The sequence below is a fragment of the Ixodes scapularis genome, unplaced genomic scaffold (assembly GCF_016920785.2).
Source record: "Ixodes scapularis isolate PalLabHiFi unplaced genomic scaffold, ASM1692078v2 PGA_scaffold5__190_contigs__length_132052651, whole genome shotgun sequence".
In the NCBI taxonomy this organism is placed as follows: Eukaryota; Metazoa; Arthropoda; class Arachnida; order Ixodida; family Ixodidae; genus Ixodes; species Ixodes scapularis.
This window is the reverse complement of record NW_024609880.1, coordinates 88,961,409-88,975,164: the sequence shown is the minus strand read 5'-3', so window position 1 is coordinate 88,975,164 and position 13,756 is coordinate 88,961,409. Positions and strand designations below refer to the sequence as shown.

The following is a 13,756-nucleotide window of genomic DNA, read 5'->3' as shown; positions in this document are numbered from 1 at the left end:
AAGCTTGTGAAGACGCGCAATTCGTAAGTCCATTTCGTGCCGTAAAAACATGTTTTTGTACGATATTGATGCTTAAATATAAAACATACAAACAAAATATACACTTTCTAGACTTGAGTTTCGCATAGAACACTATCACATCTACATTTTAACAAAAAATAAAAAAAAAATAAAAAATGGGTTTTTTGAGAAAATCAATTTCAAAAATGGTACTTTTTGGTTTTCACATAACATTAACGTAAACGTACCGCAAAGAATATTTTATACAGCCAAGTCATTTTATAATACATATAAAGAACGTGTTTTGGGCTCTCCGTGGACATAAAAAGTATTAATATAACACAAGTAGATCGCCAGTAATTAATTGTCAAAGTTCGTCAACAATTGACCGAGGGGGCGTTTTTGACATTTTTACAGAAAAAAAGCAAAACGCCTAAAATTATTTTATGGTATTGGAGCCTTTAAAATGTGTCCACAGAGTGCTTTAAAAAATATAATATAATGTGGACTGAAAATCCACGGCGGGAGATCAAGCGAAACATCCGACCCACGACGGGTGTGAAAAACACTGCTTTTCGCCGCGGCCTCTTTAAAAATTCATAAGTCGCGAACAAAAATCCGACGAACTTGCGGTCTGCGGCGACTGCGTTTTTAAAAACGGCGCCATAACATATATTTTTTTCATCGAAATTAAAAATTCGACCCTTTTTGCCTGCACGATTTGAGATGAAACCACCCATATATATATATATATATATATATATATATATATATATATATAACGGGCATGGTGGCGGTAGGCCGAAGGCGTGGGTATAAAACTGGCGAAGGCCGGACTCCGGCCGAAACGTTGAAGATTAAATCATCCATTGTTGCTGTTTTCACTAAGGGTGTTTTCCTTCTCAGTTATATATATATATATATATATATATATATATATATATATACAACGGTCATGGTGGCGGGCAAGGAGGATAGAAGGGTAGGAGAGGGCATGACGCCAACTTCGTAGCCTCCACAAGCCATGCTCCCTTGACGCCTCGCCTCTTTCGCATTTTCCTCCTTACTCTCACCACATCACGTGACCGTAGCAAGCCTTCGTCTAGCTATGGGGTACTAGAACACACCAAAGTCTCGCCTTCGATCTGGTAAAACCTACCGGACGGAGCGCGCGCAAGCCTGCAGGGGTCCTCCTACAATCAACCATCCATCTCACACGTGACATGTCACGCGCACCGATTGCCAGAGAGATCTACGGTCACGTTGGCCACAACATCGTTTAAACTTTTTATGACTAGGCTTCACCAATATTGCAACGTGCCCCCTCCTAGTACTTCTAACCTCCTTGGTGGCGGGAGGCCGAAGGCGTGGGTATATAACTGAGAAGAAAAAACCCTCAGTGAAAACAGCAACAACGGACGATTTATTCTTACCCCGCACGATTTACCCCGCACTTCCAGAAGAATAAGTCGTCCGTTGTTGCTGTTTTCACTAAGGGCTTTTTCTTCTCAGGTATATATATATATATGTGTGTGTGTGTGTGTGTGTGTGTTTTAATGAGCTTCTATTTTTTTTTTCAGATCTTTCATCCCGCCCTTTTCATTTCGATCGTGTACTGGATGACGTCACAGCCCTCCGACTGTTACCGCTACGTCATGTTCACCGCCACATGCGTCCTGGTTTCCTTCGTAGCCCACTCTCTCGGCATGCTCATCGGAGCCATCGCATGCGTGCAGGTGGGTGCAGAAGTTCCTACACCACCCTGCTAATACGTCAGACAAAAGACCGTCGGCAAACGCTGTTGGAGGCCCGTTTCTTTGTTTCGTTGGTTTGTTCTTGTATGGCGGTGTTGCCACATCGGGCATACAAAACTTGCCTTTAGGCATCTTATGACGCATACTTATGCACGAAGCACAGCTGTTTCGAATAATGCCTCAGGTGTGTCAGCATATAATTCCGTCATCATGCGTCTGCACCGAAGAACACTGTACACCCGTGAGCGATATGAAGGTGAACAGCCCTCTCCTTGTTTTTGACGCTCCTGCAAGTTTTGGAACAAGCTCTGTTCCAGAAGAGGGCTAGAAGGCAAAGTTTAGACCCTTGGCCACGTACCATTTGAGACGTTGAGAATTAATATAGCTTTAGGGAGTCGTAAAACAGGCAAGAAACCAGGTAAGGTGTTCACCTTCATATTGCCGGCGGGTGTACCTTTTGTATGATGCATGGGCGGCATAACTACGGCTGAAGAAAGCTGGAGCATCTGCTTTCCATCAAAGTACCTGGGAGGGCCAATTGCTGCAATCTAGGGTGCGAGCACGGAGAATGACGAGGAAGAAAAAAAAAAGTTTATACCTAGAAGAAAACAATCCGCGCGGTAGTACTGCACATGGTGAAACGCCATTGTAGTTAATGGTTAGGTTAATTGGGTGCTAAGTTAGGTTGGTTGGGTCAGGAATGGATTTAAGGGACATACCCGGGGGGGGGGGGGGGGGGGGGGGAGGGGGGAGTTTACGGAGAGGGGTCTGACATCACGGACCGATGAATATTTATTTTGTTGACCTAAAAGCTAATCCTTTCTTCTAAAAAATAAAGCTGGTGTATGCCGTGTTTTTCATAAAAAACGTTACGCTTCAAAACGTACGGGTGGGGGGGGGGAGACTTCCTCCCCCCCTTTTTTATATTTTCCCCTGGGTTGGGTTGCGTTAGGTTAGGTTAGATTGGGTGTACGTATATTTACAGCCTCATCATTGGCTGAGTCGCCTGTGTAGGTTGCAGGGATTGGCTTTTCCTGGGACTCTGAGGGAAATTAAGTAGACGCTGCAAGCGTACGGTGCGACCAGCACCAATACGAGCAAGCAAGGTCCGTGGAGGGTTCCCCTACAAAACTCTATCGCCTTCACTGCGACCGTTGCAGGTTGCGGTGTTCCTGGCTCCGGCAGTGGCCATCCCGTTCATGCTGTTCAGCGGCTTCGTGGTCACGCTCCGAGCCATCCCCCACTACCTGCGCTGGTTCTCGTACGCGTCCTTCCTGCGCTACGCCTACGAAAGCAGCATGCAGGCGCTGTACGGCTACGACCGCCCCGAGCTGGAGTGCCTCGAAGACGACGCGTCGTCGCCCTGCCTCTTCGTGGAACCGAACCTCTTCCTGGACTTCATGGGCCTCCACGAGATGAGCGTGGAAGTGTGCCTGGCAGCGTTGTTGGGCTTCGTCGTGGTCTTGCAGGGGGCCACGTATCTCGCCCTGAGGCACAGGGGCAAGCGTGCCCTTTGAGCCGTCGTCGCACTGACAATACATCGTACGAAAGACAGTCCACGGACAATGGCATGGGCGTGTCCTTTTCTTGTATGACTGTCAGATTGGCCGCGCAAACTGTCTGCAGGCACGTTGGAGACGTTTGAAGCAAGCATGTCTCGAATATGCTTAAGGCGGGTCCGCGTATAATTTTGTCACCGTGTCTGTGAAAAAGGCCGTGTCATTCATATGGTGTTTGAGCAGAGTGACCGTGGCTCGAGGGGATTTCAAACCTACCTCTGACGCTGGATACGAATGGAGGGTGTGTGAAATCCGCGTACACGAGCCGGCAAGCCGGCTCCCACGTGATGCGCGACTAAGCGGATCAGACCGGGCCCATGCGTTGACTACGCGTTCAAAGCATAGATCAAACATTAAACGCACGAAGATTCAACAAACGCCAGATCTGTGTGTTTTTTTTTTTTTCTTTTTATAACAAGGTGTTTTTTTTTTTCGATAAATACCGATCAACTTTGAGAAATAACCCCCAAGCCCATTTTATCAAAAATCGACAAAAAAAAGTTCTGTCTGTCTTCAAATAATAAAAACCGAAAACTTCGGTGAGAAAAACGTAGATCTATAACAATAAATTTTGTTGATCCCGAACAAAGCCCGCACTGAGCTCTCCATGAGGTTGCTCCTTTTTTTCTGCGGGACCACCTCCCTTATTTCGTGTCCTCCTATCGGTACCGGAAAGAATCACGTGCTTGCTGCCTCAAGTTTAAGAAATGTGATGCCCGTGTGCGGCTTTCCTCAACCTTAGCCCTCGATAAACACCGAATTTTTGCCCGACACGAAACTTTCACCCCGAAAATCTGTGGTAAACAATAATCTCCGTAAAAACACCCCCGAATTCGAAGAAAAGTAAAACCCGAAAACAAGGAACCCTTTCTACTAACTACGGCAGCGGGCCGCGCCTCGCAGTTTACAAGGAGCTATAGACCTACCCGGCCGACAATGAATGGATGGATGTACGGGTTAATGGATGGATGGATGAATGGATGGATGGCAATGACTTTATCATTTCCATCGGGCTGTATCATTTCCATCGGGTTAAATTTGCTCCGAATTCTGTCCACTGTTAATTAGTCTACCTCGCCAATTTTGGGCATTATTACATATCTATACCTGTTACAGTGTGACATTATCCGTGGAACCACGTCGTTGCCTGTGTGAGGGGCACGCTCTAAAGAGAAAAAAAAATATTTGAGTTCACTTTCCTGCGGGACAGGTAGACAGCTATTCGCGGGCAACGATGGAATGAAGACAGCAAATTACAAAAGTCTGAACACAATTAGATAAACAAAAAATAAAGAAGAACTGCGATGTGCGAAGAGAAGATGAACAATATATACGTTTCACTCGCTCATAAAAAAGTTTCAGCAGATCGTTCCGATACCTCTGATAGCCCCGATAACGATGCCCGGTAAAGATACGATGTATGCGCAAAGGCTGCGACAGAGTATCTGTTATCGTTATCGGAGTCACCGGAACGATCCACTAAAACTCTGTGTTGTTCGTGTCCACATGGACATTTTTAGATGCAACGGTTCTCTGAGCTTCGCCATTAGGGAGTTTTCGTAGATCGTTTCCGCTGTCCCGCAACACTCTTCGCAACCCGCTACGCTAGCCGGAACTCTACAGTCAAGGCTATCGACGCGCAGGCGCAGTAGCGGCTTCTTCGTTGTGGAAGGCTGAGCGGAGGGGGAAACGTGGTCTACGAAAACTCCCTATTCCCTGTGATCCTTCCCAGCATAGGTCGTCGTGACCGCCGGATTCGCTCTTCTGCAAGAAAACAAATTCAGACTTTCCTTTTTTTTTCAGTAAAGTCATTTGAAACACGCAGTGGACGATAAGGATTTTATTGTACTGCTGAGAAGTGCAACTGGGCGCGAGCAAAAGTGAATCATCAATAGTTTCACCTATATAAGACCCTTTAACTGTTTACGAACATGAACCGCTGCTAGCGTCCAAAGCGACTTTCGGTCTCTCCGTCTTTGCGAACCCATTGACTTTGCTTATGTCGCCAGTGCTAGAAAGCATAAATACTAGACGAACGGCAAAGTTGGAGATTTAGTGAGGGCATTCGGCTGTACGATTTAACATCTTGGAGGAGACAAGTCGGTTTACAAGAATATTCAAGAATTGGAACAGTTCTCGCGCTTCTTGGTTCTTTTGGCATACATGTGGAGAACTGGTGGTTACATGTTTCATCGACGTTTGAAGCAGCAGTGCTAGGGTGGGCTTTGTTCATTATTTTTATGAACCGGATGTTCGGTGGGATGTCAATTACTGGAGCGTCACATGGTGGCGCTTGCAAAGAAAAGGGTCTATACTCCTGGCACCTAATGGCAGACACGTATACCTCCCACATGACATGTAACTTTTGCCATCTCGCGCCGAGCATCTAACTCCACACGTTGAACGTATGTAGTGTGACGCTTCTATGCAATGGTCATTAAGCGCCGTTCAAACACTTAAGACTGAATAGGACCGAGAGCGCCAAGGCCAGTTTTTAAGCCTCTTGCGACGGCGGCACCTGCTTCGTACCAGCGCATCTGGTCCTACGCCGTCGCAAGAGGCATAAAAAACGGTCTTCTGTCTCTCAGCCGTACTCAGTTGCAAGTGTGTGAACGGCTCTTTAGCGGAGAGAAGATGTTGTAAGTTCTCCGCTATCTTTACATGGAATGGGTTGCAGGGCAACCCGGTAAAGCAGTGGACGGGTGGAAGCGTTGCTGTCAGCGGTTCTTCGGAAATTGTGATATTTCTTGTCCCGTTTTCATTGTGCTGAAACTTCTTCCCATTGATTCGAACGTAATAAACGTTGGGCAAATCGCCTGAAGAAACCGATCTTCTCTGACTCATTGAATCCGATGACGTCGCCATACGTTTTTGTATGTTTCTAAAGGCTCTAGTGGTACTCCAATGTCGCGCACAGCGAACGCAGCGTAGCGCAGAACACGCGCATTTCATTGGCCGGCGAGCAGGAACTCGATATCCGCGACCAATCGGTATCTGCGTGCGCTGCGCTACGCCGCGTCTGCTATGCTAGACGTCGTAGTATAAGGGAACCTTTAATGGCACCATCCCGGAAGCTATAGACCGACACCCTGTTTACAAGCAAGCCCGCGTTTGCCCATACAAGGGGTGGTGCCATATGCGACTGTCACTTATGATCGATTGACTTCACATAAAGAGGTATCGTTGTTATTTAGGATGTCAGAAGATGCACAGATAAAAGAGACACGTTGGGCACGACCCCGACTTTCCCTTGTGGTCACCGAGAGCTTGAGAAACAACATGTGGCTTATAATGTTTACGCTTTTTGCCTTGCGAGTTGTCCTTCGTCGTTCTTAACAAATAATACCTCAATTTGAGTTTTTTTTTTTTTTTTTCAATTCATACCTGGAGCGTTGGGTTCAGTATGTTTGTCTAAATGGGAATTCTTCCTCAGTAAAACCGATAAATACTTCGTGGTGTTCCTCGGGGCAGTATATCAGGTCCCTTCCTCTTCAACATGTATGTAAATGACGTCGTAAACATTAACTCAAATGTCAAATTTGTTCAACTATGCCGACGATACAACAATACTTACTTAGGGAGGGGTCTGCGATGTGCTAGTAACTACGGCAAGTCTGACGTTGTCTAAACTGGAATCTTGGAGTCGGGAGAACTAATGTCAAATAAACATAAACAAAACGAAAGCTGTACGTTTTCACACACACAAAAAAAAAAATTAATCGTTCAGATTAACGCGAGATATCGCACTAAATTTGACTCCAATTGAGATTCTGAGTCATTTCAGGGCATTGGGATTATTGTTTTCTCAAAATATGTCCTGGGACAATCACCTTAATTTTATAAACCCCCAACTGTCACGAATAGGTGGTTTTATATACCGTCATTGGTCAATTTTGCCAAAGAACGTGAAATTACTAATCTATACATCACTGTTTTTTTGCCACTTAAATTACTGCCATTTCATCTGGGGCTCATCTAGATTATTCAGTCGTGAGAGGGAATTTTTATTACAAAAGAGGGTGTTGAGGTCCATCGGCGGCGTCCCGTTCGACTCTCATACAGCTGGTGTGTTTACGGCCTCTCCGCGTTATTTATACAATTTACACAACTATAGACTTAGCAATACATTCAAATTGGAGAGCAACAGAAACACGCGTTTTCTTTGAAATTTGGCACATCTCTTCTGTAAAGGAACCGACTTACCTTTCTCATCAAGCAGAAGATTGGAAAATGGTAGCGCGGAGGACAAATTACGGCTCTCAGATGATTAGATATACGCTGCCTAAATTGCTCAACCAGTTTGGTACTAGTGAGTTGGATCTGATTAAAATGTCCTTTAAACAAGGTACAGCATATTTTGTAAACCTAGGTAGGTAAAATACCAGTGATCTGTTGGTTTGTTTAATATCTCCAGGATTACTCCAATTTCTTTAATATGTGTGTTGTGCTCGTATATTATCCACCCGTTTTGTACTTTCGCATGATGTAGCATTTTTTCCAGTATACTTCTGCTGTTGTGCCTCGGTAGGGAGTCGAGAGCTTGGTCAAGCTGTCTTTCACAGCTTTTTTTCTCGACCTCCACAATCAATGTAGATTATTATATTATTATATTATCAGATACGGAGGGATGATGTGGTGCTCGGGACTCGCCGCACCCTTCGTTTCTTAAACTGTCAGTGGCTCTAGACACGGACAACTCAAGAATCACATTACGATCGCGTTTCGAGCCCCTCCGACTGGTGCTTGGGTGTTCCTAGCGGCTGATCGTGGCCATCTCATTGGCTGTAGAGCGATAACCAATGGCTCGCCACACCCCCATATTTCTTAAACTGTCGGCGACTGGGGAACTCTTCGTGCGCACATAAAACAAAAATTGGGCAGGGGATGACTGTTGGAAGTCGCAAAGGTGCTCTCGTCTTCTCATGCTCAGAAAATGACATGTACCACACCATGTTGCATGTTTTTCCTCGTGCCTCCAGTGAAAAAAAAAAAAGTTTGCTCTGGTTTTCTATGCCAGACACACAAACACACACACACACACATATTTTTTTTTTTCATGTATACTGAGAAATTTTAGTGAAAACTAAACTCGTCCGGTTACGTTGGATTGTATTCCGTAAAACGCGGTGCACGTTCATGTTCGTACGGGCAATAGTTCTGTTTCGCTCTCTGAAACTCCTGTAAAACCACATCTAAGCCGAAAACTAAAAAAGGGAAAAAAATGGTGCGCAGCTGGGATATTGAGGACTGCAGTTCGTGCGACAGAGCAATTAAGTTCGCGCAAGCTGGAACATGACGTTGGATGAAAAGCAATCTGGCACTGCACCGAATAATAACGATACTTCATATCGTGGCGTTGCGTTCAGGATTCAAAAAAAGGTGGAAAGGGGGGGGAGGGAGGGGGGGGGGGAAGGGGGGCACCGGAAGGGGGGAGAGGTTGTTTTTGAAACTAGAAAAACGTTCCGAATGCTAATGTCGATAAACCTAGTCTGCGATATGGCATCATGACGTTTCACCGCGCCCAGTGTCAGAGCAAAGAGTTTCGATTTTTATATATATAATATAGATATATAGATATTTTCAGCTTTGCCATTTGCCGAGCACTTTCGGCATAATCGGGATAAATGACAACGATTTGTCTTCTGACGTGCTTGGCGGAAAAGTAAACGATCAAGGTTTCTTAGAGGGACCCTCAGTAATCTTCCCTCAAAGACACTATAAAGTGAATCAAGCAACCACTTGTCTTCTCTCTGTTTAAAGGGACTCCAGTTTAAAGATTATTTGTTTTTCCGAATGATAACAGTCGAAACGAAGATTTCACCAAAGAAATTCTGGCCGTCGCTGAAGCAAATTGAATAAATATAAATTGACGTAAGACGATTACGTGTAACATTATTCGCACCATTGACGCGTTCGCTTAGCTGACCACGTTCCTAAGTCTCGTCACATGGAGTATTTACTCGAGTGAAAGACGCGCTGTTTATGCCCAAAACTTGAGGGTTCGCTTTCCCGCGGAGCACCCATATAGCCAATCACCGTGATCGTCAGAAAGATGGCAGCGATATACAAGACAGAGCTAACGTCTTCGCGTGAAAATGCATTCTTCGCAGTCGCAGATCGCATTTTCGCGGAGAAACGGATTCTCGATCTCGTTATTTGCAATGTTCCTTGTGCAGAACACGATGATTGGCTGTACGTGTGTTCTGCAGGAAAGTAGACGCGGGACCTTGTTAATAAGTGGTATTACTCGAGTAAATACGGTATACGGTTGTGCTTTTTAAGTACCTTCGGTGCGAAACCATTTGAGATTGGGGCCAAGTACAGTTCATTTCTGTTTCAAGAACTCGTTACAGAAGAATAAATATTTTGAGGGGTTTCAAGAACCGTCATTAAAGGGCTCTCTACGACCCGATGTCGAGTAAGGAAGTTTCTAATGCTTTCAGACGCGAAACCGTACGGTGATTGGAAGCGATGCACTGCATAGCCAGAGTTTAATTACAGAAGGTTTACAAGTATACTACATCAATTTCAGGCGGAACTGACAACTCCGAGTCCCCATTTTTACTGTCATAATCCGATGGTCCAGAACATTTCAAACTAGTTGGACGACGGCCCTCTGATTTTGTTATTAACTTCTGATTTTGTATTAATATTCTGTACTTTCGCGGCTACACTTTGCACGAGGCCGGTCACGAAAAAGTGGAACAAAATTAAAAATATTAAAAGATAAAATAAAATAAAAGATTTCTCTTGGGATTGGTGTCTCCTGACCAATAGGAATTAAAAATACAGTGACCAGAAACTTATGCATGCCCAGATTTTTGCGCAGACATGCCCTATGAGAGTTAAAGGATGTAGAAGAAATTGATGACTTAAAATTTGACGGTAACGTGCTCCTATCGCACTCGCACGTCTCCATTATTAAAAAAAATACTAGAGTCCCCGAAGTCTATAATTTGCAAGGTCATTAAAACACCGTAAACACGAGAAATCGTAGTCGTGGGGAGCAAGAGAATCCAAGCGACTCCGAACAACTCCCGGAGCTCCGTCACAGCCTTCCACACTGCTCCCCCTGATTAAGTGGTAGCAGTGTCTAGCGCACACCAGCTCGGAGCAGGTGGAGCGAGAGCTCGCGCTGCAGAACCCAGGGATCCTGGGTTCGAGCCCCACCCCTGCCCGTTTCGATCTGGATGAGCATCGTACCGGCGTGTGGTCGTGTATCACTACTGCGTGGTGCACGTTAAAGACCCCTGGCGGCTGTACCGCACTGGCTAAATTTCTCATCTACAGCTGGGAAACTCGTCGCCAATGTGAGGCAGACCGAGTTCTAGGCTGTATAAACACGCACACAACCCCATTTTTTCCCCCCTGATTTCGTCGGACTCGAAATATTTTTCGTAGCAAATATGCGACCCTGCTGCCAAAAAGGGCTTGCGGCTGGTGTGTTCTCCTTGGATGGATGGATGGATGGATGAATCCGGCTGAGCCCTTTGGATCGGGCGGTAGCTTACGCCACCTAGCCATTTTGTTTTACCATTTAAGCTTAGAATATTTAAATGGAAAACTATATAGTCTTAATGTGAAAACTTGGTAGCTGGTGGGCAGCGCCACCAGCGACACCGTCCACGCTACACCGTATAGTAAAGAGCTGTCCGCTCCGTCCTCGGCTTCTTAACGACCTCATGCACTTTCGTCTGCTCCGTCTAGAAGTCGCACCGTTGCACTACTGACTGCGGTGTTAACCGCTAAGAACGCCAAAGAAGTGATTGAGAAGCGGGAACATAATAAGCCTTGCGTTTATTAAGCTGGCTGCGACTGATAAGTAGGGAAAAATATTTCCAACTTAGATTTATCTGAAAAACTGAAAATTCAAAAACTCCGTTAAGAAAAAAAAAAAAAAAAAGAAGAAAGAAAAAAAGAAAGAATTTTCTTTTGCGACTGAAAGACAATTTCTTCGTCCACTTTTTATTGTTTTCATGTTCGTTCGTTTCACTTTGCCCTTTCCAAAGGCCTAAAAAATGAAAGGCGTACGTTTACAATTCTCTGTAATGCCGAGTTAGAGGGCAGTTCTTGAGGGAAAGGAGGGGAGGGTACGGAAAGGAGGGTGCGACCCTCGTCCCCTCTGTACACTACCCTCCACTTTTCTTGCTCCCCTCCCATTTAGCCAGAAATTTTCGCTAACTTTCCCCTAAATCGTTTCGTTAAATTTAGTGGAAAAAGTTCTCGCTAAATTTAGCGGAAAAATTTCCCCGCCAAAATTAGGGGGAAATTTCCCCTCTAAATTTAGCGGGAATATTTTGCCCCTAAATTTTCCCATAATGCAATGCGCGTTTACGCCCGCTTGCATTATTCCCATACTGCCACGGGCGCGGTTACGCCGACGCCGACAGCGACGCCGCTCAAGCCGGAAACGGGCGCCTAAGAGCTGCGCTCTAAAAAATATGAAAGAAGTTGAAGACTCCCTCTAATGCCGATTAGAGCGCAGCTTTTGAGAAGGAGGGGAGGGTACGGGAGAGGACGGTGTGACTCTCCTCCTCTCTCATCTACTCCCCTGCTCCTCAGCTCTCCCTCTTCTCCTCCTCCCTTCTCCTTCCCTCCTCCTCTCTCTCCCTCCTCCTTATCCTTCCCCTCCCTCCTTCCCTCCTTCTTCTCCTCCTCCCTTCTCCTTCCCTCCTCCTCTCTCTCCCTCCTCCTTATCCTTCCCCTCCCTCCTCCCCTCCCCTCCTTCTTCCCCTCCTCCTCGCAGTCCTCCCTCCCGCGCGGTGCATTATGGAAAACATCCCATAATGCAACGCGCACTTCACCGCGGTGCATTATGGGACGTTTCCCATAATGCACCGCGCGGTTACGCCGACGTGTTACGGCTACGGCGACGCTGACGCGTCACGCCGACGCGTCACGCCAACGCGTTACGGTTACGCCGACGGCGACGCCGACACCTCTCAAGCCGGAAACGGGCGCCTAAGAGCTGCGCTCTAAAAGGATGTCCCCAATGTCCTGCTTACCACAATGACCGGACCAAGGTCAAATTTGTATACCAGTTGAAGCGGGAGCCTTCCTCCCATGTAAGAGCTTCACTCGCTCTCCTTTGACCTCCTTTTGTTGCAGGCTGAACCTTTGCACAAGTTCCTCTGCCGTCCTTCTTGACCACAGAAATTCCAGATTCAGTCAGTTGCATTAATGTGGCAATTTGGGTCAGTTGGTTTATCAGCGTAGACAAGCGCCAAAAAACAAATCGACAGGGACAAGAAGTTGACGTAAACACTGGCGCAATTGCAACTAATAAGGCATTCATTTTGGTCACAAATGTTCTAAAGATTGACTGAATATAATTATTTCTGTAGTTGCACTGTTATTTATTGCTGCTCGCAAAAATGACTACATTTGAAGTTGAACACCCTGAAATGCTAAACACACTTAGAAGTTCAAGATTTCAAGTGTCAAAAATGAATACTTTGAAAAATTTAGAATTTTGGGGAAAAAAATACATTCCGAAAACACCCTCAGATTTTCCTCAAAATTAAACTCCCAAAACGCAGAATCTTGCATTTAAGCATACTTCACATTAATAAAAGCGAAACTATATTTTGGGAGTGTGAAGGCAATTTCATACTTTGGAGACCGACTACGATCGGCTCCGACATAACCGGTTTATATGCGCTCACGACCGCCATCGCTGCTGCACAGCCCGTCGTCAGCGATCACAAGAGGCTTAACAACCTCTTGTGTCGGGGTAGGTCGTAGTCGGTCGCAAAAATGTGAACAAGCCTTGAGTTTCACTTGAACTGGGTATCATCGAGGGTTAGTTTGAGCATCTTTTTGGTATTACGAGTATTTGAATGTTACTCGCACCGATACTAAATATTCAACTTACGCGCCCAGATTCGGCAGTATTGTGATGCGAATATATCATCGTTACTCTTATCGTGAAATACAATTTGGACGTGCACCGTTTGGTCCTACGTATTTCAAGCAATATTGATAATTCTGGTACGAGGTGCGCGTTCAACCGTATATTCGATATAATAGAACTCCGAGGGTGGTGTGGTAGCTCGTTATAAATATAGAGGGTAGCGGCTTCCCACTTCCCCTTCCTCTTGATCATTTTAATCATTCCTAAAGTTGTAGCACTCCTGCCGGAAAATTCGAACTTCATTGCTGAAGAACTCATCCGCACTCTCATTCTACACCAAACTTACAAAAGTTGGCTACTCATCTCAGTGGAAGTATGTTGCAGCAGAAGAAATTAGCAAACGCTAAATGTATGTCGAAATAACTATGTTGTTGGGAGAAATCAAATTACAATCAGTGAAACCCCTATCAAAATAACCCTTCTTCCCTGATGTGTTATGGGACCCTCTCAGCCCTTCAAATCCCTTCAGCCCATCAGACCCCTCTGCCATCCGAACCCTTTCAGCCTGAGCCTTTCAGACCCCCTCAGCC

The 13,756-nt window shown here is 45.6% G+C and overlaps 1 protein-coding gene across 1 annotated transcript; it reads left to right on the top strand.

The window, feature by feature from the left end:
• The first annotated feature begins 1,596 nt into the window (after positions 1-1,596).
• On the top strand, positions 1,597-3,379 carry LOC120841155 (ATP-binding cassette sub-family G member 4). The gene is made up of 2 exons (XM_040212010.3): positions 1,597-1,736; positions 2,915-3,379. Exons 1-2 carry the CDS (start codon positions 1,620-1,622, stop codon positions 3,269-3,271), a joined length of 474 nt encoding a protein of 157 aa, XP_040067944.1. The 5' UTR covers positions 1,597-1,619; the 3' UTR covers positions 3,272-3,379.
• Positions 3,380-13,756: the final 10,377 nt, after the last annotated feature.

Bases quoted from the DNA above. Each gene is read 5' to 3' on its own strand.
- LOC120841155 (XM_040212010.3), top strand. From the start codon at position 1,620: ATGACGTCACAGCCCTCCGACTGTTACCGCTACGTCATGTTCACCGCC. The intron at 1,737-2,914 runs GTGGGTGCAGAA...CGACCGTTGCAG, and splicing joins GAGCCATCGCATGCGTGCAG to GTTGCGGTGTTCCTGGCTCC.